We start from the raw sequence: 26,750 nt of genomic DNA, 5'->3' as shown, positions 1-26,750 counted from the left end.
TTTATTAGAGTTTAATTTATTAGAGTATAACTGCTTTTTAAATAGAGGTAAGGAGAACAGACCTCTCACACTTATTCTTAGGTACTAATCTTTCTCTTCCTTATATTTTGTTCATATTAAACTTTGGTTATAAAATTTTAATGGGCTGCACGTACAGTTACCAAAACCTTCTGAGTGAAAAACATTAGTGTTGTTTTAATTAGGAGCTTTAATTGGACCCTTTTATATCATGTAATTCTGCTTTAATCGCTCAAATTTTAAAATAATGCTTCCATGTGACCAGCTTTAGAAAAAAAAAGTTAATGACCATTTACAAAAACAAATATTCAGTGTTTCTAAGTCTGTGATGCCACTAGTTTGAAAGTTTCTAGTCCTGTTTTTTTTTTAATGGGCTGAAACTATTTACTAGGAATATTTAACACATTACCATTATATATATATAGATGTGTCCAAACACAAAGACTATGGAAAAAGAATAAATGCTGTCCCTTTCAGGTGCTATGATACCTTAAAGTCAGGCAAACCTGATTTTTTCTGCAACACAAAAGGCTTTGCTGTCAGTCTGAGTAAGATGTCACTAAACAAACATAGCTACACCATAATAATAAAGTCATTGATTCAGTTGCTATAAAGACATACTGTATAAAGGCAGCTTCCTGGAGATGACTCATGTAAAAGCATATGGGAAATACCTCTGCTGTCAGTGCAGAGAGTCTGTCAAAATATCAGCTTGAGCATCTCTTCTGAAAGGACAAGATCTCCTGCCTTGAGGGCTGAAAACCTCCCCTTCCGCTACCATGAAGGGGGCATTAAAAATCAGCTTTTTTATGAGCGCTAATCATGCAGAGCAGTTTAGGCTTTCATAAACAAAGAATAAAAATGAGGCCAGTCTAACAATCTAGTAATTCAGTAGCACATGGACCTGCCACAATTTATTCTTCAGGATTATGGATGTGTACACAATGCTATTGCTCCCTTAATGAGCACACTTTGATATTACAGCTGCTAACAATTAAAAATAGTACTCCATAGCCTGAAACTCCAACGTAAATAAACTTAGAATTTCTGCTGCTTTTAGAAGGGAATAAGTTAAATGCTGGAAAAACAAGCTTGATTTGGACATCTGGTGCAGTATCAAAATGACACTTCGAGCCCAACGTTTGAAATAAATTGGTCGAAAAACATGTATGCTGTCTTAATGCTTATGTGCACAGCAGCAAAGCAATGTACCAGTGCCCCACATTGCTTTTTAACCTATATTAAACAGGTTTGGGGTTGCTGCTTTCTGGAGTAAAGCTAGTTGTATTCAATTTATGCTTCAATGGGAAAAAAGCCTACCTTTCTTAATAATCTGAACAGCAGAGAAGTAGGATAAGCTCTATAGTGTGAATGTCAATAGTTTGGTTAGTCTGTGGCAGAGTTCTGGTGCCCTTTGATTTGTAGTATCTTTTGAGCTGGTTCGTCACCTCAAGCTTCTGAAAAGGGCTACACAGAGTCTCTGTATTTCCTTGTATCAGTAGTCTCATCAACTTTTTTTGAAGGGTCACTGTATCTAGAGTGGTCAGTCATGAGTCTAAGCAAAGTGTTTCTATAGAAGGTTGGGCTTTTGCTAAGATGAAAAGATGAAAATTAAAGCATCACTGACTCCTCCTGAGCTGTATTCCATTCAATATCATCCCAGTTAACCTAATTCCCAGGACTTTCCCATAGACCAGGGCGGTTGAACCCATTTGCGTAATGAGCAGTGTGTGTTGTTTGGAATAAGTAGCAGAACACTTAAGAATACTAAGGTGTTTTCGTGTTAGGAAGTTCTTAGTCTTGTACCCCAACTTTAAGATTGTTTTTGCCTTTTATAAACTGCATACTGTAGCCATCTTATTGTCAGTCAGAAAAAGACTCAATCATTTTCTGTGAACCTCTTCGACTTAAAAATACCAGTGCCTGCTTTGTGCCCATTGTAGTCTTTTTAATCAGTAATCAATCCTGTTGAATAGATAGTTTTTTAACCTTGACTTTCAAGATAAAGTTGGACCTGTCAATGCTAAAGGTCACTCCTCGATGTTAATTAACCAAGAGGGAAATTAACCAACGAAGAGTTTAAGTGTGACATTTTGTGCAGAAAGTTAATCCTGCAGAAGACCCAGTGTGCTGTTTCCTCAGAAAGGACAAGATTAATAGATCTTATATTTAGAACCCTAAATGCTGACTCCCAAAAATCTGTTGTGAAATCATCAGAGGTTATTATTATAAAAAATAATGTATCAATTTGAAACAATACTGAATATTAATTTTGCAGTGGAATATTCAGAAAGAAAAAGAAAAGAGTTTTAATTATTAAATTATTGATTCCTTAATTGTGAAAGGATGCTGATGAGGTTAATATTACGCAGATACAAAGGAAAGAAAAAGTATCAATATGGTCATAACCATGGAAATTTGCAATTTTAATGTTTGTGGTACATGCCCAGTCTTACCCAATTAGAACATTCTTAACTTTAAAACATGTCCTAAAAAATAATTTAAAATGGTGATGCTTGAATATAATCAATATAAAACAACAAGTCACAGTAAAAATGGTGCCAAAACAATAAAAACAAATTCAATTATAGAAGACAGTTGCAAAACTGTAAAAATAACAGGGGGGATGAGGATTTCCTGTAATACAAAAATAATTATAATGACATGTTTCAAAGAAACTGCACCATTCAGTGATCAGAAAGGCATGGAAGGGCCCAAAACAAGGCCAGCATTAAATGGTAGTGAGTTTTCAGGACAAGCTGCAGTCCAACAAGCTTAGGTCATTTGCAGATGCAGGAAAAGTGGATGCGAATGATCTACTGCTGAAGACCACTTGTCACGGGTAAAGCTGGGGGAATCATTGCCATAAAAACTATTTACAGAGAGACTTCCAATTAAGATTGCAAAAAATGGACATTGAAGCACTTTAATCCAATATTATGGTCCAAAAATATGACATTGTCAAATGTAGGATCTGCCAGATTGATCAGAGAAGAGGCGGAGAAAGTAATCCAGAACTTCTGTAGTCAGCTGTGAAACACAGAGATGTATTTGAGACTGTCTGAAACTATGACTCAGCTTTTGGGATCAGAGAAGAATAGAAGAGATTCTAGCCAAGGGAAGTACAAACATTACCAGGCAATTCCATCTGAAAGTCATGTAATGAAAAGTGCATTGTTTTATGTACATGATAATAATTAAAAATGTACTGCAAAGAATTGCTTATTCTTATTATTGTGTTATAAACTGAACTGCTGTTGCACTGCAGTTTCTCTTATGGGATCAATAAAGTATCTATCTTACAAAAAACACAATGAAAGATAGATGTTGTACAACAAAATTGTATGCCTGTGTGTTGGTAATTGTATAACCTAGACTTTTAACTGTTATTGCATCTGATAATCTTGATATTCTGTCAATCTGCTTTTTTGATATTGATTAAAAACATAAATGCAATTTCAACAATGCAGAAAAAAGCTCAGTGATCTGGATGTTTCCGGAGAGAATACTGAAAAAAAAATAATGTAGATCTTAATTCCAATGTAACCCTTTTCGCTCTAAATCTCGCAAACCTCTTTGATCAGTAATGAGGTCTATTTAAAGCCGAACTACTCATGAAATCCCTGTACACTACTTCACTGTATTCTTTAGCCAAATTTAATCTTCGGCTACATATAGGTAGCAATTAAGGCTTCTTGTGCAAAACAGTATATTGTAAAACCATAAGTTAAATGTACTAACTAGTGTTGAGCTGAGCTCACTATTTTGATACATTCAGTATTTGTGAAATCTGGACATACAGGATAGTTGCTATCCCTGAAAATCCTTCTGGAGTGATGTTTTTAAGCTCATTGTTTTTCTTACCATGCTGCCCTCTCCTAATTCTGATTATCTGAATCCAAAGCCTAGATGTGCAGTCTCTCTGCCTTTATACATCTCTAAATAAATCACCCTTCACACTGAGAAGGAGACCCCTGTGGGGAATGTCATTCAGACACATCGCCACTGCCTCATGCTGCTTTACTGGTCGGCAGTATGTAGCCTCCATAATTATATTGTTGTGTTGTAATGTGAAGTGTAGAAAAAACAGACCTCTGGGGATGAATGTTCTCTTTTGTTCAGCAGTTTTGATATTTACAGGAGAGCAATGCATTTGAAAAAGGACACTTCCAAGGCTTTGCTGACAGAACTGTACATCCCTTTTCATACCAGGCAGCATGTGCTCCTTTGAATACTTTCTTTTAGAAAAGGAGTTTAGTTTGGGACAACTAAATGGGGTTGTGGATGAGATGGAATATGATTTCTGAAAAAGGATATGAATCATATTTACTGACTACTTTCAAGGTTCCTCTTCTTTTTCCCCAAAATTTTCTCCAACTATTTGAGCAATAGGGCACGCTGCTTTGACAAGGCAGTGCCTGTTGCTTACATTTTCTGTTCATGCTGGTAGTTAGCATGTGAAAAAAGATAGATTTGGACTATTTTGGCTCTTAAAAGTATTAAATTGCATACACTGATTAGTCAAGCGGGCAATGTGATATCCTTTTTGTCCTTGGAATAGTGTCAGAAATGGATAAAACATAACTACATCTTTATTCATGCATGTCAAATGATAATATTGTCAAAATTGTAATTTTAGCTTCGTTTTGTTTTGTGAGAAGGAAGCTGACGGTGATTAACTGCATCACATCTTCTTTTGCTTTACTACTGTGATTTTGTTACATGAGAAAAACAAATGGAATCAGCAAATGTTAATGCCTGGAAAAAAAGGTGAAAATAAGTGGAATTATGCAGTTCAGCAAAGCCTGTCACAAACCATTATGAACACATTTTATTGTCTGAGCATTATACAGATATGTCCGGTAGTTATTCTAGATTTGAGGTAACGTACCTGCACAGCTTGTAGATGAATGTTATGGGCGTGATGCACAGTGCTGATGGGTGTACTAATGAAGGAAACTGCCAATTTCTTTTGCTGACTTTAATAACTGTCTGGCTCAGATTTATTCCGAGATATGGTGCATTTCTTGTTTTTTTCCTCTTTATGACTTTTCATTTACTGCAAATCATCTGAAGGTCTGCAATTAGTGGTTTTCCATTGGTATAGATATGTAATGTTTTGGCTGCACTCTGTTCTTCCTTTGGTTGAGTAAGTAATTTGTTTGGAGTGCAAGTGAGCTAGATAGATGTTATAGAGCACAACCCTTCCCTTGTGGAGGGTTTGGTAGTTTGCAGTGACCCTTAGCCACCATCTGGTACACATTGTGAGGGCTTCTGTCATCTGTTGCTAATTACTGTCACCTGCACATTGCGTTCAGTGATAAACACTTTGGTATTACTAAAGCAAGATATGCATGTGCTTGTTTAGACATTCCTGCCGTTTGGAAAGAAAAGATGCAGTAGCTGGATGTAATGGAAGGGTGATGCAGTCACTGAGATTAGTAATTAGACTGCTCACACAGCACGTCCCAGGGACTGAAATCAAAAGGAACATCTCAGCAGGCTATACTTTTGAATCCCCTTTTCACCAAATGATGTTGACTTGGGCGGTTCAAGAAGTTTATGTCACCGGCTCAACAGTTATTCCATCAAGAATGTCAGAAAAATAACTTGGGGGCTTATTTTGCATTGGCTTTAAAGGTTTCTTTATTTGCTATATGTTTTATTTCTTTTCAATTTCTCTGCAGCTATGCAAAGTTGATTCAACATATTAGTACAAACTCTTTAGAAAATTGTGTTCAGTTTTTGGATGCCATGATGCAAAAAGATATTGCTTGTCTTGAATCAATCCAGATAAGTGCGAACAGGTGCTTTCCTTGGCTGAAAGGAATATCCTACACTGACAAGCTAAAATCTGAATCATCTTAGTCTTAAACAGAAAAGACTATGAGGGGACATGATTCCTGGGTAGCTCCTGACTTGCCCTTACTTCACCAGCCCAGTGCCCATTTTTAAAATATTTTTTCAGTCTAAAATTCAGCCTTGAGCAATCTATCGTCTTTGTGACAGACAGAAAGTACATAAATTCCCCAGTATATAAATGGTGAGATCCCAAATGCTTAAACACCAAGTTCAGTCTGAGAAACATGAACAAACACAACTCTGCGAGTGCCCTCAGTGACAGACTGAGAACAACAGAACATCATCTTCTTTTAATTTGAATCAAAATGTAAACACACACCCACAAGTTTAATGTAATGCATTTCAAGTGGGCTGACCCTCAACAATATGAAGTTATAATGTAGAATATGGGGAAAACCCAAGAAAATAAACACAATTCAATACAAAAAGAAGTACCTTCTCACTTTCCCACCATCAGTAAACTACAAAACATAATTGTCTACAAGAGAAATAACAGAAAAACCAAAAGAAAAACCAACAAAAATCAATCATATAACAATAAGAAGCTCCAGGATAATGTTTCTGCTTCGTACACCAAGTCAACAGACTGGTTTAAATTGGCTGTCATGGATGATCTTTAGCTTCTTCAGCTTGGGTAGGTAAGGTGGGACGTCCCACACTACAAGTTGGAGAAAGAAATTCATCACTGCAAACTATTTCATCACTAAACTATCTGCCTTGTGGTGCGAGAGTGGAACAAAGGCTTGAGTCTTTGTCATACTGGGGTGGTGTATCTTAAATTTCTGTCCACCTGAGGGATGAGTTGTCAATCAGTATAGTAAAAAAGTTTAAAGGCAATTGTATGAGGTCTGTCTCTATGAGAGACAGAACCATCATACTTTATGTCCATTTTAGTACAAAGCTTTGAAAAAAATAATAGAATGAGGATCGTCTTCCTCAGTGCTCTTTGACTGAGTGCATTCAAGTGATTTTTCTCCTGTAGATAGGATATAAGCGGCGGTATTTCATTGTCCAACTCAACACTTGATGTCGTCATGCCTCTGGAGCTGTGCTACCTGCAGGATGTCTACCTGCTTAGTTCCTGTGTTGGCAGAAAACAACAACTGCAATCCAGTTACAACAACATACAGTTACAACTGTAATTTACGAAGACAAGATGGTCTTAAGAGTAGCACAGACAGATTCATTATCAGCACAGAGATTAACTCGAAGAGAGACCCGGCGTCAACTCACTGAAGCATTGCATGAGGGAGCTATGGTATTTTCCCATCATGAGAAAATATGAAGGGAACCAAACAATGTGATACGATAATACTTTATTGTCCGATTTATCAGGGTTTGTTTTATTCACAGAGAGTCTTGTATGTAAAAATGTGTAACATTACATTAAAAATAAATATAAAATTACACAAATGCATCAGCCTATACATATTTATTACACACCACTCCTATCCACATAACCTGTAAGTTTACTTCCCCGCTTTCACCCTAAGGTCCTATAATTGCACAATACCCCTTCATTTTTGCATATAACCACTAATTGCACTTGCCCAAAAACTAGAACTCCTTTATTGTGAACTATTATTGAGTAGTTTGAGTGAATGTGGGATACAGGAATTCTTCATTTTGTTACATCCTCATTGAAGAACTCTAAAACATCTGTTTGAAGCCATAACTTGGTGTTCTTGTGTTGTCATGTTCCTGGTGTCACTTGGTGTTCTTGTGGTATGTCGGGAGTGTACTGTAAATTGAATTTCCCGAGTTGGACTATAAAGCTTGAATTTAAATTCATGCAGAACATGTGAGGGATCGGAGGACGAATTAACAGCTAGTTTCAACACACTTTTAATTTAAGAAGTTTGAAAGCTCTCTTCAAGTGCCTTTGCCACTATCTTAGAGCACATTCTTAAGAGTCTTGGACTTTTGTTGCAAAGAAAAGCTATTACACCAGTCAGTTATACCGTACTACATGACATTCTGTAACACTAAGCTGAATAACATGGACAAATTCTGACTATTGCCTCCAGAAAAAGAAAGTAATTTTGCTTTTGTACTTTATTAGAAATAAAGTTAACACGTGCCTTCCAAAACAGATCAGTATTGTGTATATTCCCAAATGTTTATAGGATGTTAGCTTTGCAGCCAAAAGCATACTAATGTAGTAACTCCTTGCTCAAACTTGTATTATTAATTAATTATGTGTGAAACTGTGTTTATAGCAATAAAAGACTATAGTACAAAAGGGTGAATATTATCTTGTAGGCTAGAAGAATACAAACCATGCATTTAGTTAAAACCAAATTAAGCTGTAACAATTAAATATAACAAACAAAATACATTACTATTAATTTAGTGAAACAACTATTCAGTAATGCGAGGACTTGCTGTTGCATGGGCAGTAATTTAAAGAATAAAAATTTCCTCAATTATCCAACTAACTGTTATTCTAACTAATTCTGTATTATTTCATGTGTTGCTGACGTACTGCTGCTGTCATGGTCAGATTTTATTTATTTAAGTTGCTGGGGATGCAGGCAGCCATAACTGAATCGTGGAGCTAAAGTCTGTTTTCTTCAGTTTCAATTTAGATTACCTAAGAAATACATTTTAATAGATAAGTCCCTTTATTTCATGAGTGTCATGTAAATAAAATGTGAATACAGTAAATAGATTTCCTTAGATAGCTAAATACTAATTAGTGAAATCTCAATAAATAGGTAAGTGTTCTATACATTTTATATATACAACATACACTGAGCGATCTGCTGTGACGATTTTTCCTTTCAAAATGATCAGTATGTACTGTTTTTTATACTGATTTTGCGCATAAAAAGCTGAGTCTCAAACAAGCTTTTCACATGGCAACTTTAAATCGATTTTTAGAAATGAAAGGAGTTTTATTCTTTCTTCAGTTTTCTTACCTGTAACTACTAGCACAGCACTGGTGGGTTGTGTTGTTGTTTGCACAGGGATTTTATAGTGTATATATGCCCGGGTCAGTCCACGTCAATTTGCGTCAGTATGTTTTGAAGCTCAGTTAAAGTGTGCCTGAAGCTTAAGGACAGTGCACGGATGGTGCTTATTTGGCACATTAGCAGTGTGCATTTATACACGTGTTTTGAATAAGTGCACAATTAACAAATGTGTTCACAAACAGCAAGGAAGTTTACTGTAAGCTTTCGTGGCCTTAAAACCCTCAACTTTTCCTATTAAGAAGAGTAGTGTTTAATAACAAATAACTATGCAGGTAAGTATTCCCTGAGTTTTCTAACTGTTTGTTATGCATTTCTGTTTTCTTAAACTCTCATATGCAGATCATATTAAAATGGAAGAAATAAAACCAAATGGAAATTAGAAATTGTTTGGGAGAGTGGACAATCTTCAATCACTGCAATGAACTACTCGCTCTGTATAAATACCCACTATCCAACTATATACAGCCCTCTCAGACAAGCTTATTGTTGTCCATAGAAGGTGTAGAGTTCCCACTGTGACCCTTGAGGTTCACCTTGATGGTCTGGTCTTTTTTCACATCAGCAGGTACACACCAGATATGTAATGTTACCTTTGTACATCACAGTATTATTTAATTGATTTAGTAGTCTAATCTAACAATATAGATGTATGTCTCTTGTTACGCTTTATAATTAAAATGTAAACCAAATGTTAACATCAAAACCATCAGTTTTGATTTATCAATGCAATATTTTTTTTATGCATCTGAAAACTTCAGAGCTTAAATATTGTTTAAAATATACTATGTTTAACACTGCTTTCAATGCTATTATAAACCAGTGTTTAAAGTTAATTTAATATCATTGCAAATGCTGTGTATTTTTACCTAATTATCCTTCCCCAGTCTACTTTATTGTTACAGAAGAATATCTGGAAGAAAATCCATCATGGATGAAGATCTCACGAGTACTTTCTTACACACATCGCTTCAGCTGGGTAGTTCTCCTGTGAATCTTAAAAACACTTCAAAGTAGTTTTTTTAGGAGTAAAAAGTCTTTTTTCTACACATTTATCAGCGTCTGTATCCCTCCGAGTCTTTAAGTTTAGAGAATTCTGTTTTGTTTTGAACTTGTGCTACAGAAACAATGCCTTGCATGCACACAGGGAACCACAGAGCTGAGGAGTATGATATACAGTATGTGTTGAGTGGGGTGGAAATCTATAGCTATTCAAAGGAACAAGTAATAGTTTTATTCCGTGCTGAAAAGAGAAGAGATAAAATGCAACATTTCGGCTGTGAAGCCTTCTATAGGTGTGACATAGACTGCGCATGCTGACGCAGCTACCCACCTGAACTACTTCAATGTATAACTTAGCTATGTTCATGAATGTATTGGACATTAAACAATGTGACAGTCACTTGTGTGAGGCAAGTAAGGCAGTAAGGCAAGTTTGATTCGTGTGACAGAGTGTCTAAGCGTTCATCCAAGAATGTGCTAATACTGACTGCCTACCAGTTGAGTGGTTGCCTCACAGTCAGTTCCCTTACCTGATAAGCATATACCAACCTCAGGCCCACAACTGCACTTCACAGCAAGTGTGAAATGTATCCAGTGTGATTCACCTGAACTCTGTTTCCAAAGTCTCTCCAGCATTGCAAGTACAGGGATTCAGAGGCACTTCAAGAAAATGTCCTGAAATCCAGTGAAACCTGGATGCAAAAGGTTTCTTCCAATGTGGTCAAGTCCATATAATATCAGGGCAAAGGCAACTGATGTTTTTAACTCGTCGGTGTTCTTCACAGCAGGAGTAAAGAGCAATAGGGGAAAAAGAACACATAATTAAGGAGGAAAGTATTGCTTACAGGTGATCATTAGAACACATTTCAGATCATCACATGATCACTAATACAGATAGCAGCAGTCATTTATTGAACATATTTTAACAGTAACACAAAGTGAATGATCAAGGGATCAAATAATAAATATGCATTAAAACAAAGCAGTGTCTTTTAACAATGTAAATGTACCCATACCATGTATATTAAAAAACAAAGATTTAAGTGTCCTTAAGTCCACGTGGTTTCAGTGTTGGTGTTTTAAGTACCCAATAAGCTTCCCTTCGGAATATGAGATCCCCCGGATTACCACCACTACAGGGTACTTTGATCTTCAATGAACCACGAACATAGTGGGTGTGGAGAAAATCAACTGTGTTTTGTACAAATATTCTATGTGCTTTGCATTACAGTTGTCCCAATTATTATTTTGAATTTTACAGACACCATCTGAATTACTCCAGTATTATTAGAGTTGAAAATTAAAAAAAAATTCTTCCTGATCGAAGTCAAGAAATCTATTTAGTATTACTTATTTGATCAGTGTTGGTTGCAGTATCAGAAGTGGCCTCTGTTTATCAACCTCCCCATTCCTCTACAATCTGTGCACACTGGAACTGCCACATAAATAGGGAAATGAGTGTTCGTAGTTGGCTACTCCTGCTCTGATGAATTTCCTGCTCGCACCCAGGAAATATTTTTATCTGCTTGAATGTAGTGCTGGTTTAATATCACCATCTAAAAGTGTTTTCTCAATAACCTAAAGCCCTATTGAGCTTTTGGTGCTTGCAGTATCTCATGGACTGTCAGGGAAGCTGCCTTTGCCACTTTTCTTCAACCCAATCAAGCCAAGTTTTTCTTTAACTTGACTTTACAGCTGCAGTCACCTTGTAACCAATGTGGGAGGAACAAGGAATATGTGCACATTCTCCTGAGCTTGTCAGACCCATCTGTCATTTTTTTAAGAGTTAGGTGCCTACAGTAGAGTTAGCGAGGACTGTAGTGGATGTACAGTAGCTCTCGCTGACCACACCTCCAGCTCACACAGGCATAAGCCTACCTGATCGTGACAGGACACAGCCTGTTGGGGTATCTTCTAACAACACAGTTGAGATTTACTTTATCAGGGGCACAATTTCATCTCTGAATACTTCCTCCATTTATTTATCAAAGCTCTTCCCCTTACTTTTTCAAAACCATTGAAATCAGGGCTGAATTATATAGGCATTCCTTGCGATTAGAAAGCATCGTTGTTGGTAAATATATTTTCTGTCATTTGCTAAGAGGACCTTCATCGTTTTTATTTTTGTGGCTATTACAACAGAGAAAGACCTGAGTAAAGAGGTGCAGTGCATGGTCTTAACTGCTACATATCAGCTTAATATTAAAAGTATGTTTTAATTCACTTTCCCCATCATGTTATATATACATTTTAGTTCTGTCTCCTTGCTACTGCTGACAAATGACTGTCATGTTCAATAATGTAATTGTGACAGTATCAGAACTCTGTATTCCCTCACATGTCATCTTGTGCATGGGTGGGTCACAACCTTTATTGTAACCAGGGCTTGTTTCCTCCATAAGCTCTTTCACATTTTGTTTTCATTTTTGGACAGGAATTCCATTAATTAGAGGACTGACACTGTTGACCGGGGTACCACTGTTTTGTATTAGCTTTGCAGCTGAGAGGAGTTCAATATTTCAAGGAGATGGTGGCAGAAGTGCCAATATTGAAATGGAGTATGGGAGAAAGTCAATACTGCACAGCTGAAGTCATGAGTGGGGTTTGCGTTATGTGATTTATTGTGACATAATACGCTCAGAGCTTGTGCTTTTACTTGTTGACAGCTTATTAAGAATTGCTTCACAGTCATTATGCAGTTTAAACTATGTGGTTGCCAACATTTTACAATGGACAGATGAAACCATAGATGTGCCTACATACTGTCTGAGGGTATTGAAGTCTCATACCGTTTCTGTACTATCCCATCCGGTTTGGACATATTTAGTTAGAAAGACTTGCTGAAGTTAACAAAAGTACCAGCAGTTCCTGCTGTTCTGTTTCCACTGGTAACCTGTTTTTTTGAAGCATAAAGAGAGGATCCTGATCTGTAAGGTTACCACGGACTAACTGAAAGCTTTATGGTTTTTGTTGTTGGAGATGACTATGAGACTCTTGAAAGAGAGCTTATTTATTTTTATACAATATTTTTATATATATAAAAATGCATTTAGTCATGTTTTCTGTTTTAAATGTTTTTGGTAGGGTCAATTACTGCGGTAGTGTTAAACTATACTTTACACTTTATATAAATTCTCGTTGATTTTTGTAATCCTCTGTTGCCCTCCTCTCTCAGAATCCCATTTATCTAGTGAAAAAACATTGTTACATTAAAAAAGCTTTTGAAAGATTTCTCAAAGCTATTTTGAGATAAATCTGTAAGTCAGTGGCTGTAACAGTACCTGTGATGTCTGATCTCATCAGATCTCAGATGTAAAGAATGAACACGGATATAAGGAAGGAAAATCAGGTTGCTGTCTGAAAAGATGTTGGTGACTCTTTGCTGTAGACCACAAATTCCACATGGAAGCCCAACTGTGCTGAGCTGCCTCTCAGATGAGACGTTAATGTTACTTTCTCTCCATACCGAGGACATTAAAAGAACACATGGTACGTTTTGACAAGAGCAGGGGTGTAAATTACAGTATTGTGGAAGTTCTGTGTCCTGAATTTTCCTTTGGAATCCAGGGCCTTCAATTTTATAGACACAATTTTAAGGACATTTGTCTATTTAAACCAAGGAAAATAAACATTCATTCATGAGTTTATGAATCCAGGGCCTCTCTAGAAACAATTTCTCAGTTTTAGCTTGGTTTTCTAAGTAAACATTGAGTAAATAAAACAGACCTAGCAGAATCAAAATGTTAGTCTTGCACGCAAATCATATTGAATATTTTATGTGATATGTTACAATCTTTATTTTTAAACAGGCAAATTATTTAGGGACAAAAAAGGCCTTAACAAATTGCTATTGATACAAATTTTAAGAAGAAGACCTCTTAATTACTTGATTAATTATTTTTAAAATCTTATGTCCACCACAGGGCAGAAACAAGTGTCTTTAAAGTCCTTAAAATACCCATTTTTTGCAAGTTATTGAAATATATTAAGCTGGGTTCTTTTGTGAGATTTTTAACACGTCAGTTTTAATACAGTATTTCACGTTTAATTGCAGTATTAGAGTTAAATTTTATTATTTTATAGTAAAGTAAAAATAAGTTTCAGAAAAAAAAAACTTGGATTCATGTTACCTTTAACATCTACAGATCTGGATGTGTTCTGGAATCATATGTACCTTGTAGCCACAACTTCATTCATATTTTGCATTTAGTACACCTGTGAAGGGTGAGTACCAAACCACAGAAGTGTAATGCTATGGTTCTGTTTACATCTTTGTGTTGGTTCATGGAAGCGAAGCACCCTATTGTAACTGCTTGGACTATATGAAAATATGGTAATTGATATGGGCACTTATGACTTACTTCTAAAATACAATTATGTTCTGGGCAGAAGTTAGTATTCCTTTTCAATAGTACCAGCTAAAGGTGTCCAGTGGCCAAATTCTTTCCCTACAGCATCGTAACCTGGCCATATACAAGACATGCTTTCCATTGTTCACGTGTGGGCTGACCTCACCAGACCTCTGTGATTCATCAAACCAAGCTCTGACCAACAAATCTGTTCCTAGATTTATGTACCAGAATTTCTAGTCTCATTAATGTCATGTGCAAGTGTGCTTATCACTGTTCCCTGCAAAAGCAAAAAAACAACTTGTATCACCAGTTCTTTCCTGGCATGCAGGTGTTTTTTTCATGTTATTTGGTTAGCATTAGCCTTTCTTTACAGAAATGCGTATGATCTGCACTCCAGTGAATTTCATGGAATATTGTATCTGTCTTACTGTGCCTCGGATTTAGAGTTTAATTAACCTTAAGATTTAAGGTTAATTTTAATAAGTTTTATTGGGATGCTGTGAAATAGGGAAACAATAGAAAAAGATTAATTTAAACAAAATCTTTTTTATCCTTCCCTGCTTATTTTCTTTGCAGGTTAACTACATGTTTCCTTTTTATTTAGTATATAAATCACACATCCCTTTTGTGCAGTTTCTGTTTGACTTTCAGAAATATGTATCCTGTGACTGGGTGTTGATTATGAGGCAAACCTAAGGCATAGGTAAATCATCGAGTTGGAAATGAAATGTTTCGGATGAAATGAAAAGTAAAGTGTATGGTGCTGCTGCTGATTTGCAGATTAGAGCTCAGTGATATAATGGTCTTGTCTTTTTTTGTCCACAACTTGTCATAGTTAAGGTTGGTACTTAATAGCTCTTGTCTTGAGCAGAGCATTCTGAGCCATAAAATCTCACGGCTTCCTCTGACCAACTTGCAGCACTTGCACTACTTTACAAGCCTGCACTAGGAGTATTATATTAATGTATTTTGCTTGTAATTTCGAGAATAAGGGAAATATCCTGATCTAAGGGCTAAACTGTCCCCAGTGGCACCAGCGCAGCTGACGGTTGTGAACTGGAAAGATGTGTATATCAAATAGTTTACAAAATGAAGCCAGCTGTGTTTCCCTACATACTGTGGCTTCCTGACATGCATCATTAAACCTTATTAGCTACTTCCTTTTACAGAGATTGTTGTAGTCTTGAACGCCTCATATTAACATTTTCTGTCCCTCCAACTGGAAATTATTTGCTTTATTGTAGAGTGTCAACTTGCTCTAGTTTCTGATGCGTTGTAATTGGTACTTTAGAGTCTAATCATTGTGAAATTCCATGCGCTGCTTTTCTTTATCTGGAGATTACAGCAGACATCCCCATCATTCTGTTTCTTTTCTCTGTTCTTTGTAGTTTATCTGTCGATCTGAGTACCTTTTCCCACACCCCCTAACTCTTTGGATTTTTTACAATCCATTATGCATCAGATAGTTCTTAAAATCTAGTCCCAGTTCTATGTTAATATTGAATAATGCTCTAGTAAGACTTCATTTACAATATTCTGTATGACATTTTTGTAATGTCATCACAGTACAAAAAATATGGTGTCCTTGAATCTATCCTTAGAAAAGTAACAAAATACATTCCTGTGCTTAAAAGAATATCTTAAAAAGTCAGAGCCTTTATAGTCTTTATCAAAGGCTGTGAGAGGAACTGATTCAAGTATTCAACCCATTGAATTAGTGAAACCAAGTTTGCTTGGGGAAATGCTTTTAAAACTAAGAAATGGAAGCACATTTTACACAAAGGTTTGTGGGAGTATGGAACAAACTACCAAACCTTGTTGTTGAAACCGATACCCTTTCTTCCTTCAAGAAATTGCTAAGAGATTAATTATCTACTAACAACCAAATGAGATAAATGAGTTGAATGCCCACCCTCAGCTTGTAGCCTTTATACATGTATAGCAGTGACAGAGGAGGAAAGACTTCATTTTTCTCTTGAATAGAAATTCCCTTTCTTGAAGACTGGTACAGTAGCTTCCAAATCACGACAAGGGGTCATTTAAAATGCCTATAAATGCTATAAATTTAAAGTGCCTATTTGAAATAACTGGTGAAAAATATTTTGTTCTTTTAATTTATAAATAATTGAAAACCGTGATAGTACTGCCTCTTAGATAGTGTTATCTGGTCTTTGTTATACTGCTAGACAATATTCAGAGTGCTAAAAGGGATTTCTTATGAAGAGATTTCTCATTTCTTATGTTTGCTGGTTGTGAAGTAGAGGGGATTTTAAAGAGCATTTCTACATGCTGTGTTATATCTAGTGATTGCTAATGTGTAAGCTACTGTACTTAGAAAATTGTATTTCATTGTGAAATGGTGCCATGCATGTTTTTTACAACACCCATGACTTCTGTTGACTTTGCTTTGTTGTGCATACAAAATCAAACCTCTGTAACTTTAAGTACTGGAAAATAGACAATACAGGCTATTTTTGTAATCTTATTGATGAAGTTTACACACCATTGACGAATTCCTAATGCAAGAAACTTTATATGGCTAATAAAGTGAACTTATAAATGCCCTTAGTTTAGAATAGAAAGCACCAAGAAACAAAACAGTCAATGCCCTTACACACTCTAGAAGTTTTCTGTTGAGTTTTTTCACAAAATAGGTGGAATTTGAAGTTCAGTGTTTTAGTCAGCCTTGCTATTATACCAGAACAGATACACGTCTTTGTTTTGAATAAGCCTTGCACAAGTATAATTTGTCTTAGCAAATGCATATTCCTCTCTGCAATGCTCAGTAAATTCCAAACCTTTGTAATAAATGTGGAGATTGCTGTTCTCCCTCAGTTTTGTTTTTGGAACTAAATTAGAAAACATTTTTTGTATCAAAGCATGGTGAGTGAATTTATTTAATTTTATATGTAGTTAATTTATTGTATTTACTATATGGTAAGAACAGCATATTGCTTAGTAAAATCACAGCATTGTGTGTTTATATAGTGTATGTAATTAAGAATAATGATAACGCCCTGTGAAAACAATACTTAAATATAAGAATAAATCTAAATTGCTAGACCTAGTTATTATTATTGCACAGTTAAGTAAGAGTCTCTGTTCTTTACTTTTATTCCAAAGCATTGCAACTTTTTTCATATAATTTTCAATAAATGCAAAAATGTATATTAGTTTGTAGCACATAAATGCAGTACATTGTGGAGCCCTAAACAAAATGTTTAATAGATTATTATGTTATTATAACTAATGAAGGCTGTTCAGTATAAGCCCTAAAAATTTGAAATGAAAGTTAAGGCAAATGTGTATTTTGGATTCAGCAATTCAGCTCTTGCTCTACGCTTAGAAAAGTGTAATGAAATGAAATCAGAAATGAAATGACTTTATAAAGGATTAGCACTGTTCTCAGCTTCAATGAAGGTGAAAACAGCGTTGCATTTAGTTAGTGGATTACTGATGGAAACCAACTTATTGTAATTCTGAGTGTACAGGCACGCAGCTATAAAATTACAATGGTGGGGGGGGGGCTTACCACTTGAAACTTAAACCTTAATATTGGAGCTGTTCTTTAAAGATTTTACTGTTTGAATGTCTCAGCATGTTGATGTTCCTTCTGTCATCGGATAGCTCAAGTTATTGAAGTAATTATTCTGAATACCTGGGTGGTCTGGTGAATAAAAAATAGTGTTTACAATTGATAGCTTCCTATGCTGAAAGAAATATTCATAGCGGGGATGTCTGACGTTTAAGGGACAATTAACCTTTTCAGTACCAAGGTTTACATGCTTCTGCTTGACTTTAATAGAGCTGTTCAGCTGTGGGAGTTCAGATCTGGAGTACATTGCTCTTGGGCAGGAAAAGATTTCTATAATGGTGGGAACAATAAAAATGTCTGTAAAGTCATGTCCAGTTGAGTCTTCTTATCTGGTTTTGACAGTGTTACATAAATATGCGTGATTCAGACTGATATCCTCATCCAATTGTCAAATTGCTCTCATGGGGTAATGTTTTAATTTTTTCCCACATTAAATCTGTAGGTTAAGATGCTGTGTTATTTCTTTAATAGAGCTGTAGGAAAAGGCATTAAATGCACCATAAACTCAGATTGTGTTGAGGATAAAAAAGAAATTACCTGCTACAGCTTACAAATGACAGGTCAGTCACATTTATCATAATGCATATATCAGACTCATTAAGTAACTGAAAGTCTTATATTGTTCTTATAATTAAGAAAAAAATCTGACATGTAAGATGCAGCAACCACAGAGCACAAAGGTGTTTGTTTTTTTAATTTTGAAATTGCACTCTTAACCCTTTTCAAAAGCAAACGCATTTGTAGAAGAAAAGATATGGGCAGTAGTAACATTTTTAATAACAATCAATAGGCACTTAAAATTAAATTGGATTAAGTAAAAAAATATATATTTATTTTTAACTGAAACTGTAAAATTGTGATTCTGTTTTCAATTTGTAAGAACATAGTACCATTCCTATCTTAGCAAGATATGGTTTGTATCGATGTCAATATATTTGATGTCATAATAATTTGTAGAGGGCAATTTTCTACTGGAAGCAAAAAGATTTTGAGAGGCAAGTCTCACAGCAATCTGGATCCAAGAGTCAGGGAAATCAGCTGGAGCTTACTGTTTTGCACCTTCCTCAACTGGCACTGCTATCCTATTACCACGGTAATTAGTGTGTACTAATTAGCCTAAATATTAATCCAGAACTATAAAGCAAACTGTGTTGTAACACAAAGGTCAATAGCATGCACATTTTTTTGTAATGTTTATAAAGCACACTAAAATAGGTTTGATGTATTTCTCTTTCTCTTGGTAAACTCCTCTAAAATGGGTGCCCACAGACAGTGCAACACGTTTTAGCCTCCATCCTAGTGCATCCCAATGTGATCTAGCCTGACCTTTTAGGAGCAAACGTTTCTGAAGATGGTTCACAAACCTTAATGTGGAACTCCACCATCTGGCCTTGCAGTATCCTGTTTAATGTTATAGCAGTGGACTTTGACATACCAGTGCACTTGCACATAAGTAGCAAGAGATTTGTCAGAAGTCCCACAATTAATCACTGCTAACTTCACACTTCTCTTGTGAGTATGTCTACTCCCGCTGTCAAAAAGGTGACAATTTGCACTGCTTGTATTGCAGCTGTCATTAAGATCCAAATGAATCTTATTTGGTACATTCTTAGCAGCCTTTTTTTTACTATTTTGTTTGCTGGCTCAATCCATGTGGTAATATACTGTAGCATGTTTATATACAGTACAGCACATACAGTACATCCATTCCCCAAAAGGCCAGTTACTGAGTTGGAATTCCACATGCATTAGCTGTCTTTCACAACTGCTGTATTTCTTACAATGATTCTGTGGGAAATTGTGCTACAAAAATTAAAATGTTAAAATAGAATGTGATTTAAATCCATTTAAGGACAAATGGATATTGCTCATTTAGAAACAAACACAACAACTCAATTTGCCATCTTTTCTTAGGTAAAGCAAAAGTTGTTCATATCATGGTCCATTCTGTTTCTGATTTTCACTTTAGTCTCAGATGAAATATTTGAAAATGCAGGGGATTGCTACATTCATAGCAGCTTTTCAGTCCGTAAAATGAACAATAATAAATTGTATACGTTAAGAGTGATTTCACCCTTGTGACAAATTATTTTTACCCTTGAGCTATTGACATCGTCAGGCAAATCCATGTCTGCCATTCCTGAATATTTTGTCTAAAATTTCACAGCTTTTCTATGGTACGATACAGAGGAGCAGTTTGAGTTAGTGGTTATGCATATTGCAAGACAGCCATTCTTTATTTTATTACAAAAAAGACCAACTCTAGAAAGCCAGATTAAATCATTCCTTTCACTTTTAATGGGATTTGGATGAATAGAGTAAAATATGCACTTTGCATTCATTGATAGCATCTTTAGGTTGAGGTAATTGAGTCTTTTTTTTCCCCTCCTGACTGAATGAATAATGACTTCATCTGATCCTCAGTGAGGCCTGAAAAGTTAGGCTGCCTTTGTCAATGCAAAGAGATCTGGGCTTTCAAACATGTTCTATGTCTTTTAGCTTAATTTTTCTTCATTTTAATCCCCCCAAACCTATTTTTCTCAATAATTCAAGCATAAACTGTGTAGTAGTTGAGGCGACAGAAATTGGAAGATATTTGTCTTTGCTGTGCTACTTTTTAAACACAGCTGATAAATCAGCAAATCTCGTTGCTGTGTCCCTCAGTTCTCAAGGGAAGGAGCAGACCATGCTCAGGAATGTTGATTTTTTTCTGAACTATTTAAATATAGTCTTCTTTTCAGACTGTTTCTTTATTTAGGGAAATGTTATGTTTTACTGTTTTTGCGAACGCAGTCCGGAGATAAAAGGCCCACTGTGATGGAGGTTTGCTGGTTGCTTTGGCAGGGAAAAAGAAATCCTTTTTGACAATTTTCCCACATGTTTCATTGGCTGAGAGACACACTTGAAAAATAAAAGAAAAGTTAGACCAGAGAAAGAAAGCATTTGGATATGGGAACTTTTCAGTGTGCCTTTACATTCAGAGATTTCTACAATAATGCATTTTATGGTTATGGGCTAGTACCACAAACAATCTGAATATTGAAAGAATTTTCCACACTAGCTTAGTATACCTAAAAAATAACGTCTTTGATTTTTTATTTTGCTTTAGAATATTCTTAAATGAAATACTGAAAAGGATTTTTCAAGAAAAGTAAATCTTGTGAAATTAATTACATAGGAAAGTGAGAGTACTGCAGCAGTTACAGCCTTTTATAGCCGGTTTTGTCTTGCTCATGAAATATAAATCTGGTAGCGTTAAAAAAGAGCACTGTAGTGCAATAATTTGGATTTCAACCTCCCACACTAGTATGATTATACTTATAAAATAAAGGAGCTTTGTCCAGTTTGTAAGGAGGTCTCATCTGCTGTTTTGATACCCCCAAACAAACGATAGTAAAATAAAAATACTATCATCCACAGTTTTATCCAATGTAAAGCATTTTGATTGCTATTGTTTTACTCATCTTCAATTGATACAATGCATAAGAAGGATGGTGGAAGTTGAAATTCAGTCACTACAGTAACAAATGTAAATTAATAAAAAAGCAACTTCACTTAAAAGCAACAAAATATGCTACAGTGTGTGTATACACTGTAGAGATAATCCTCAGCTTCTGTACTTCAACTGCCTTTGCCATCCAGTCTTTCAGGTAAAAAATTAACCACTGGCAAGCAACTCTGTCACTTCATGTGGGAAAAAATTACTTTTTCAAAAAAAAGGTTAACTAATACCCAAATTCAGAACAGCTTCAGTCATATAAGGATATTTTCTTTATGATGTAGTTGCCTATATTTTTGTCTTAGGAGTGCTAATATTCATACATTCTTCCATCCATTATCAGACAAAGAGAACCAAGTTAAGGTTCATGGCAACCTAGAGACTGTCCTGTTAAAAAGAAGATGCAAGGTGGTATTGTACCCTATATAGAATGCAAATCCATTACACACTCTTTGGGAAGGAACTGGAACACCCAGAGAAAGCCCATGCCAGCACAGGGAGAATTTTTGAAGTGAACGTGAGACACAACAGTTTGAGTTGAGTATTTTTAGAACTTTGACTTTTCCCACCTGGCCAAGGGGAGACCCTCAAAAAGCCCAAGACCAGGAAGCTGCTCCATCACTGGTAGTGAAGTGGCTAGTGAAGAGGTATTAGTGTAAAAAATACTAGAAGACCAGACACCCTTATTTTCAACCAGGTGCGATGAGAACTGAAGTCTGTTCTTCTCCTGAGATATTGTTTTCTAATTCTTCCAGGTGGGCCTGTTAGACCTGGAACTGAACAGCCTGACCAAGGCCCTGTTTGTGGCACAGGTGGTCCTGTCCGTGGTCATGGTGGCTCTGCAAGGCTTTGTTGGACCCTGGTACCGGAACCTGTTCCGCTTCATCCTGCTCTTCTCCTATATCATCCCTATCAGGTACTGGCATCAGTCTACACACAGGTGTACAGCTCTATTATTACATCTCTACATAAAGAAATATAATTACCAAGATATCCATATAGGAGCAGCCAGTTAAATCAATATATGTGCTTATAACATTAATGGAGAGGTGGAAAGGTAATGCAGCTGCAGAGGTGGCCTGTGGTATAGTTTAGAGAACATAACCACTCTATACTTACCTAAACAAGTCTAATAAAATTAATCTTTGCGCCTATGACCAGGGTGTGACTGTATGATTCAGTGCTGTTTATGTGTTAGAGCTGGAGTTCTCAGTTCCAGCCAGAATTCCAGCAGTTATGCTTTGTCACCCTCAATCATAAATATAATCATTCTATTCAAACCAGAAAGAAAGTTACCAATATACAAACCTTCAGTGTTAGAAATGAGATTCAACCAAATTAATAGACCTGATCAAAGGTGACAGGGTTATTAAACACAGGTTATGTTTCTAAAGATTGCTATAACTGTATGCTAGTTTCCTCCTTGAAAAAAATTTGGAGATAGCAAGTTTTAATTGATTTTTGAAAAACATATCTGTCATTAATCACTTTTGTTGGACTTGGCACAATCCCATATCTAACCGTCTGGCCATTTTATGGCTTTGAAGCTTCTTTAACAGCAAAAAAAGTTTGTGTTTACCAACTAAAATTGGTGTACATAACATATCCTCAGGTTTCAACTACGTGCACACAGTTGCTGTCTTATGCACAGTTTCTCACATCTAATCCATGGAAGACTGTAATTTTTAGTTTCTAAGCCCTTTGTAACCTCCTTGACTAGTGTTCTTCTCATCCAAAAACTGTTTTTGAGGATGCCCTGTTTCAGAGTTGTGCCATATTTTCTAAATTTCTTTGTAATGGACTTTGCTGTGCTTTGCGGGATATTCAGTGCCTTTGAAATTCTCTTATACCCTTTCCGTCATTGGTGCTTTTCAAGAACCCTATCATGGATTTGCTTTTCATCTTTCTTTCATGATTTTTTTTGCTAGGAGATGTGCTAATCAACTTTGGGACCTCCTAGAGATAGGTGTATTTAACCTAAACTCACATGAAACACCTTAATTGTACACATAAGTATAAATTTATATTTTTAGTAAATTTAGAACAATTGGTAGAATATATTTCCATAGTGTAACCCAATAAAAAGTTCAAGAGGGGGTGAATATTTTTGGTAACCACTGTGCATGCCCATATATGTATAAAATGTCCAGATATGAAATGGAGAGAAACTGTAAAATGTTGATATTTTGTATTCTGAACAAGAATATTGATCTTCCTTTTCTCTTTGTAAATATGTAAGGTTGGGCACAGCACGCCTCTCTTTTTCAAAAAGTATATACAGTATGTAATCATCCCCCAGGTATGGGGTTTGTATGGTGGACATGCAAGTGACTTTGAGAAAGAAAAGCCTACTGCAGCAGCACAGATAAATATGTGTATGTACAATTTAAATTGAAGAAAATGTTATAGTCTTTGCAACTTAATGTGTAGCAAATAGTCTAAAAGAATAGCAACAGGAACATGGTCAAGGTCTGGCTGTACTGTTTTCTAATACTTATTACTAGCTGGCACACTGGAAAACAGTCATCCAGAGAAATAAACAAAAGGTATGTTAATTATATTGTGAACACATTTTCTAATTTCTGTATTGTTCAGGGCATGATAAAGTAATGAAAATGAAAACATTTAGTGCTAAATATTTCAGGTATTTGTTTTTCGTTTTTTCAGCATATTTCTCTAATGGTGTATAAACCAGATTCTTTTAATCACTTGACAAAGTCCCTGCATGAGCTCAGTGAGGCTAATGTGATTCTGGCGTGTGTCATGAATCATATTCTTGACAGGTCAGAATTTAAGGAGATGAACACGTACTCTTTGGCATTAAAGCATTAAGGCATTGTATGTCTTAACTACAGTACGGTAGGTGTAGTAGGTATAAGACATGTACCCAATCATCAAAGAATTTACTTTTTTTTTACTAAACATAAAAATTACTCACGAACTTGACTGTAATTGTGCTTCTGAAGCTTTCTTTACGTGATACATAATGATGAGAGTAACCCATGTAGCTATCAGGTTTATATGAACACAAAAATCTTCACTTGCTGCTTGCTAGCATTTTAATACAATACTGTTACAAAATGAGACAGTTCTGGATTTTAATTGTCACATGATCATTGTCCCAAGATACAGTTAAAAACTTTACTAAAAATAATTGCAGTGTTGGCCTCACAACCAAATAAATCTCATCTTAATAAAATGTACCAATTGGAAACCAAGTTGGCGTTTCTAGAATATGATCAACAACTCACTGCATTGGAACTCAACCTTTTGGGAAATAATTTAATATCCAAGGTGTTCCAAATTATCTTTATGTATATCTAATCAGAATTATTCATTGAATTGTAATTGGCCTAAAAAAACAGTTTATGGAAACTTCTTTCGCCAGATCAGCACATGATATTGATGTTAGATCTAATGCAGATAAACTCCACCTTTTTTATTCTAAAATATGTAGTTTGAATATGATCAGAAGGTACATGACATTTCTCCAGGTTTTTCATCTACCTAGTCTTTCTCTTGAAGAGGTAGCAGTACTGGAGATGTACCCCTGTCTGAGTTAAAGGACAGCAGTACATGACAGAAGATAAATCCCTTGTCATTGATGATATCCTTCCTGAGTTTTATCCAACCTTTTGGCCACAGTTAGATCCCCTTCTGCTTGAAATGATATATACTGCCATTCAAAAAGACTCCATTTAAAGACATGTTACATTGCTGTTATTGCTAAAGACAAAGATCCCACAATTTTTCAAGGTTTCTTATGTCTATGATCTGCTCTGACACCGAGCTGATAAAACATGGACTAAAGCCCAGGTGTTGTGGGACAAAATTGCACTCTTCTTATTATTGTGAAAGTCTGTCTTGCATCCTATAATCTTCATCCCCACACAATATATACGGCCACAGTTATTGCCTACTCCAACCACTCATATCAATGGTTATTTCTAGACATATCAGGTTTTATTCTCATTAATATTTGAGTTAATATTTTTTTTACATTTGGCCAAAAAGCCTTTTTGAAACTAAATCTTTCTTTCGGTCCTTTGTGTCTGTCACTCCTTACAGCCTGCGAGTTAACCTGGACATGGGGAAGGCAGCATACGGCTGGATGATCATGAAGGATGAAAATATTCCAGGCACTGTGGTGCGAACAAGCACCATTCCCGAAGAGCTGGGACGATTGGTGTATATGTTGACCGACAAAACAGGTGGGAAGCGTGAATGCGAGTCAACACTCATGCCTGTCATTGCTTTTTACTGGTGATTATTTTGTTTCAGAAGAAATGTTAGTTTTTTGGGGGTGGAAAATCGGAATGCAGTGTTTGAAAATTGACTTATCAGAATTATTGAGCAATCAGGTTAGGAATCCATTTAATCCAGTTTATTCCTATCTCAAGAAAAAAACAAACTTCCACTTCTAACTTCACTGTACCCCTGTATGAATGCAAAAATACACTGAGAGAGAGTGATGATCTTATATTAATTGTTTAGTTGTATATCTGTTCTTTTATTTACTTTTTTAAGGTTTGCTTTATCATAAAAGTTACATATTTTAGTAAAAAACAAGAAAAAAGCTTTACACAAAGCCTACCCTGGTGTATTTGCAGATGTACTGTACAGCTGCTGATAGCCCTGTGTCTCCTGGCTTCAAGTATACTCATAGAACACGTTGAGATGAAAGAGCATGCCAATTTAAAGGGGGCTGTGTTCTTTACTTTTGAGACACAGCACCCACACAGCACACTCTTGCTGGAGAGTGGGTACAAGCAGAGCATTTAGCAAGTTGCTGCAGTACCTCTGTCAACAAGCAGGGTGCAGTCTGTTCAGATGTCTTGATTGGAACTGGAAATCAGGTCTCCTGGATGCTAGTATGCATTCTCATAGCTACACAATGAAAAGGATAGGAAGGCTGCATACACAGGCTTCAGAGTTTCACAAACTTGTAAGCCCTCTGGCACAGCAAAGTGGGCAGTAACCAAGATCCAGTGAGTTCCTGATGCACATGTATGACCTTATATATGATCAAATATAGGCCGAAAAATGATTATAGTAAGTGCCTTTCTGAAAAGAGCCTGCATTAGTGGTTTCATGTGGGGAACAATTGGAAAGGACACAGAGACAAGTCTGTTATTACCTGTTTGTCAAGTGTAGTAGGTTAACCACACAGAAAGTGAAAAAGAATTGGAGTTGTTGGGTCTGAGGAATGCCGTGTCACTAACATAATTGGAAGGTAGTTGCCTTATGACTGCAAATTGGGTTTGCGCTTCATCAATACGCATTTTGACAAGAAGCGTCCATCACTGTGGCTCTTGCATTTGCCACGGCAGAATAGAAAATGAAGTGTCCCAATAATTACATTATAGTTTCCTTATTGTTGGACAAGAAAGCAATATGGTATAATTAGGTTTGATTGGAGAGCATGTTTCCGGTAAGATCTGAAATTAATG

At 35.9% G+C, this 26,750-nt stretch overlaps 1 protein-coding gene across 4 annotated transcripts in view; it reads left to right on the top strand.

Annotated features, from left to right (window-relative positions):
* The window catches only part of atp9b (ATPase phospholipid transporting 9B), a 148,607-nt gene that overhangs the window by 75,706 nt on the left and 46,151 nt on the right, over window positions 1–26,750 (top strand). For all 4 annotated transcript variants that reach the window (XM_015357693.2, XM_006635853.3, XM_015357691.2 and 1 more), the window contains 2 exons: window positions 22,056–22,216; window positions 25,369–25,511. In XM_015357693.2, coding sequence (XP_015213179.1) covers window positions 22,056–22,216; window positions 25,369–25,511 — 304 coding nt within the window. The remainder of the gene's footprint in view (window positions 1–22,055; window positions 22,217–25,368; window positions 25,512–26,750) is intronic.

Source organism: Lepisosteus oculatus, chromosome 10 (assembly GCF_040954835.1).
Source record: "Lepisosteus oculatus isolate fLepOcu1 chromosome 10, fLepOcu1.hap2, whole genome shotgun sequence".
Classification (NCBI taxonomy): Eukaryota; Metazoa; Chordata; class Actinopteri; order Semionotiformes; family Lepisosteidae; genus Lepisosteus; species Lepisosteus oculatus.
Note: the sequence above shows the minus strand (reverse complement) of the source record. Positions and strands in the feature narration are given on the sequence as shown.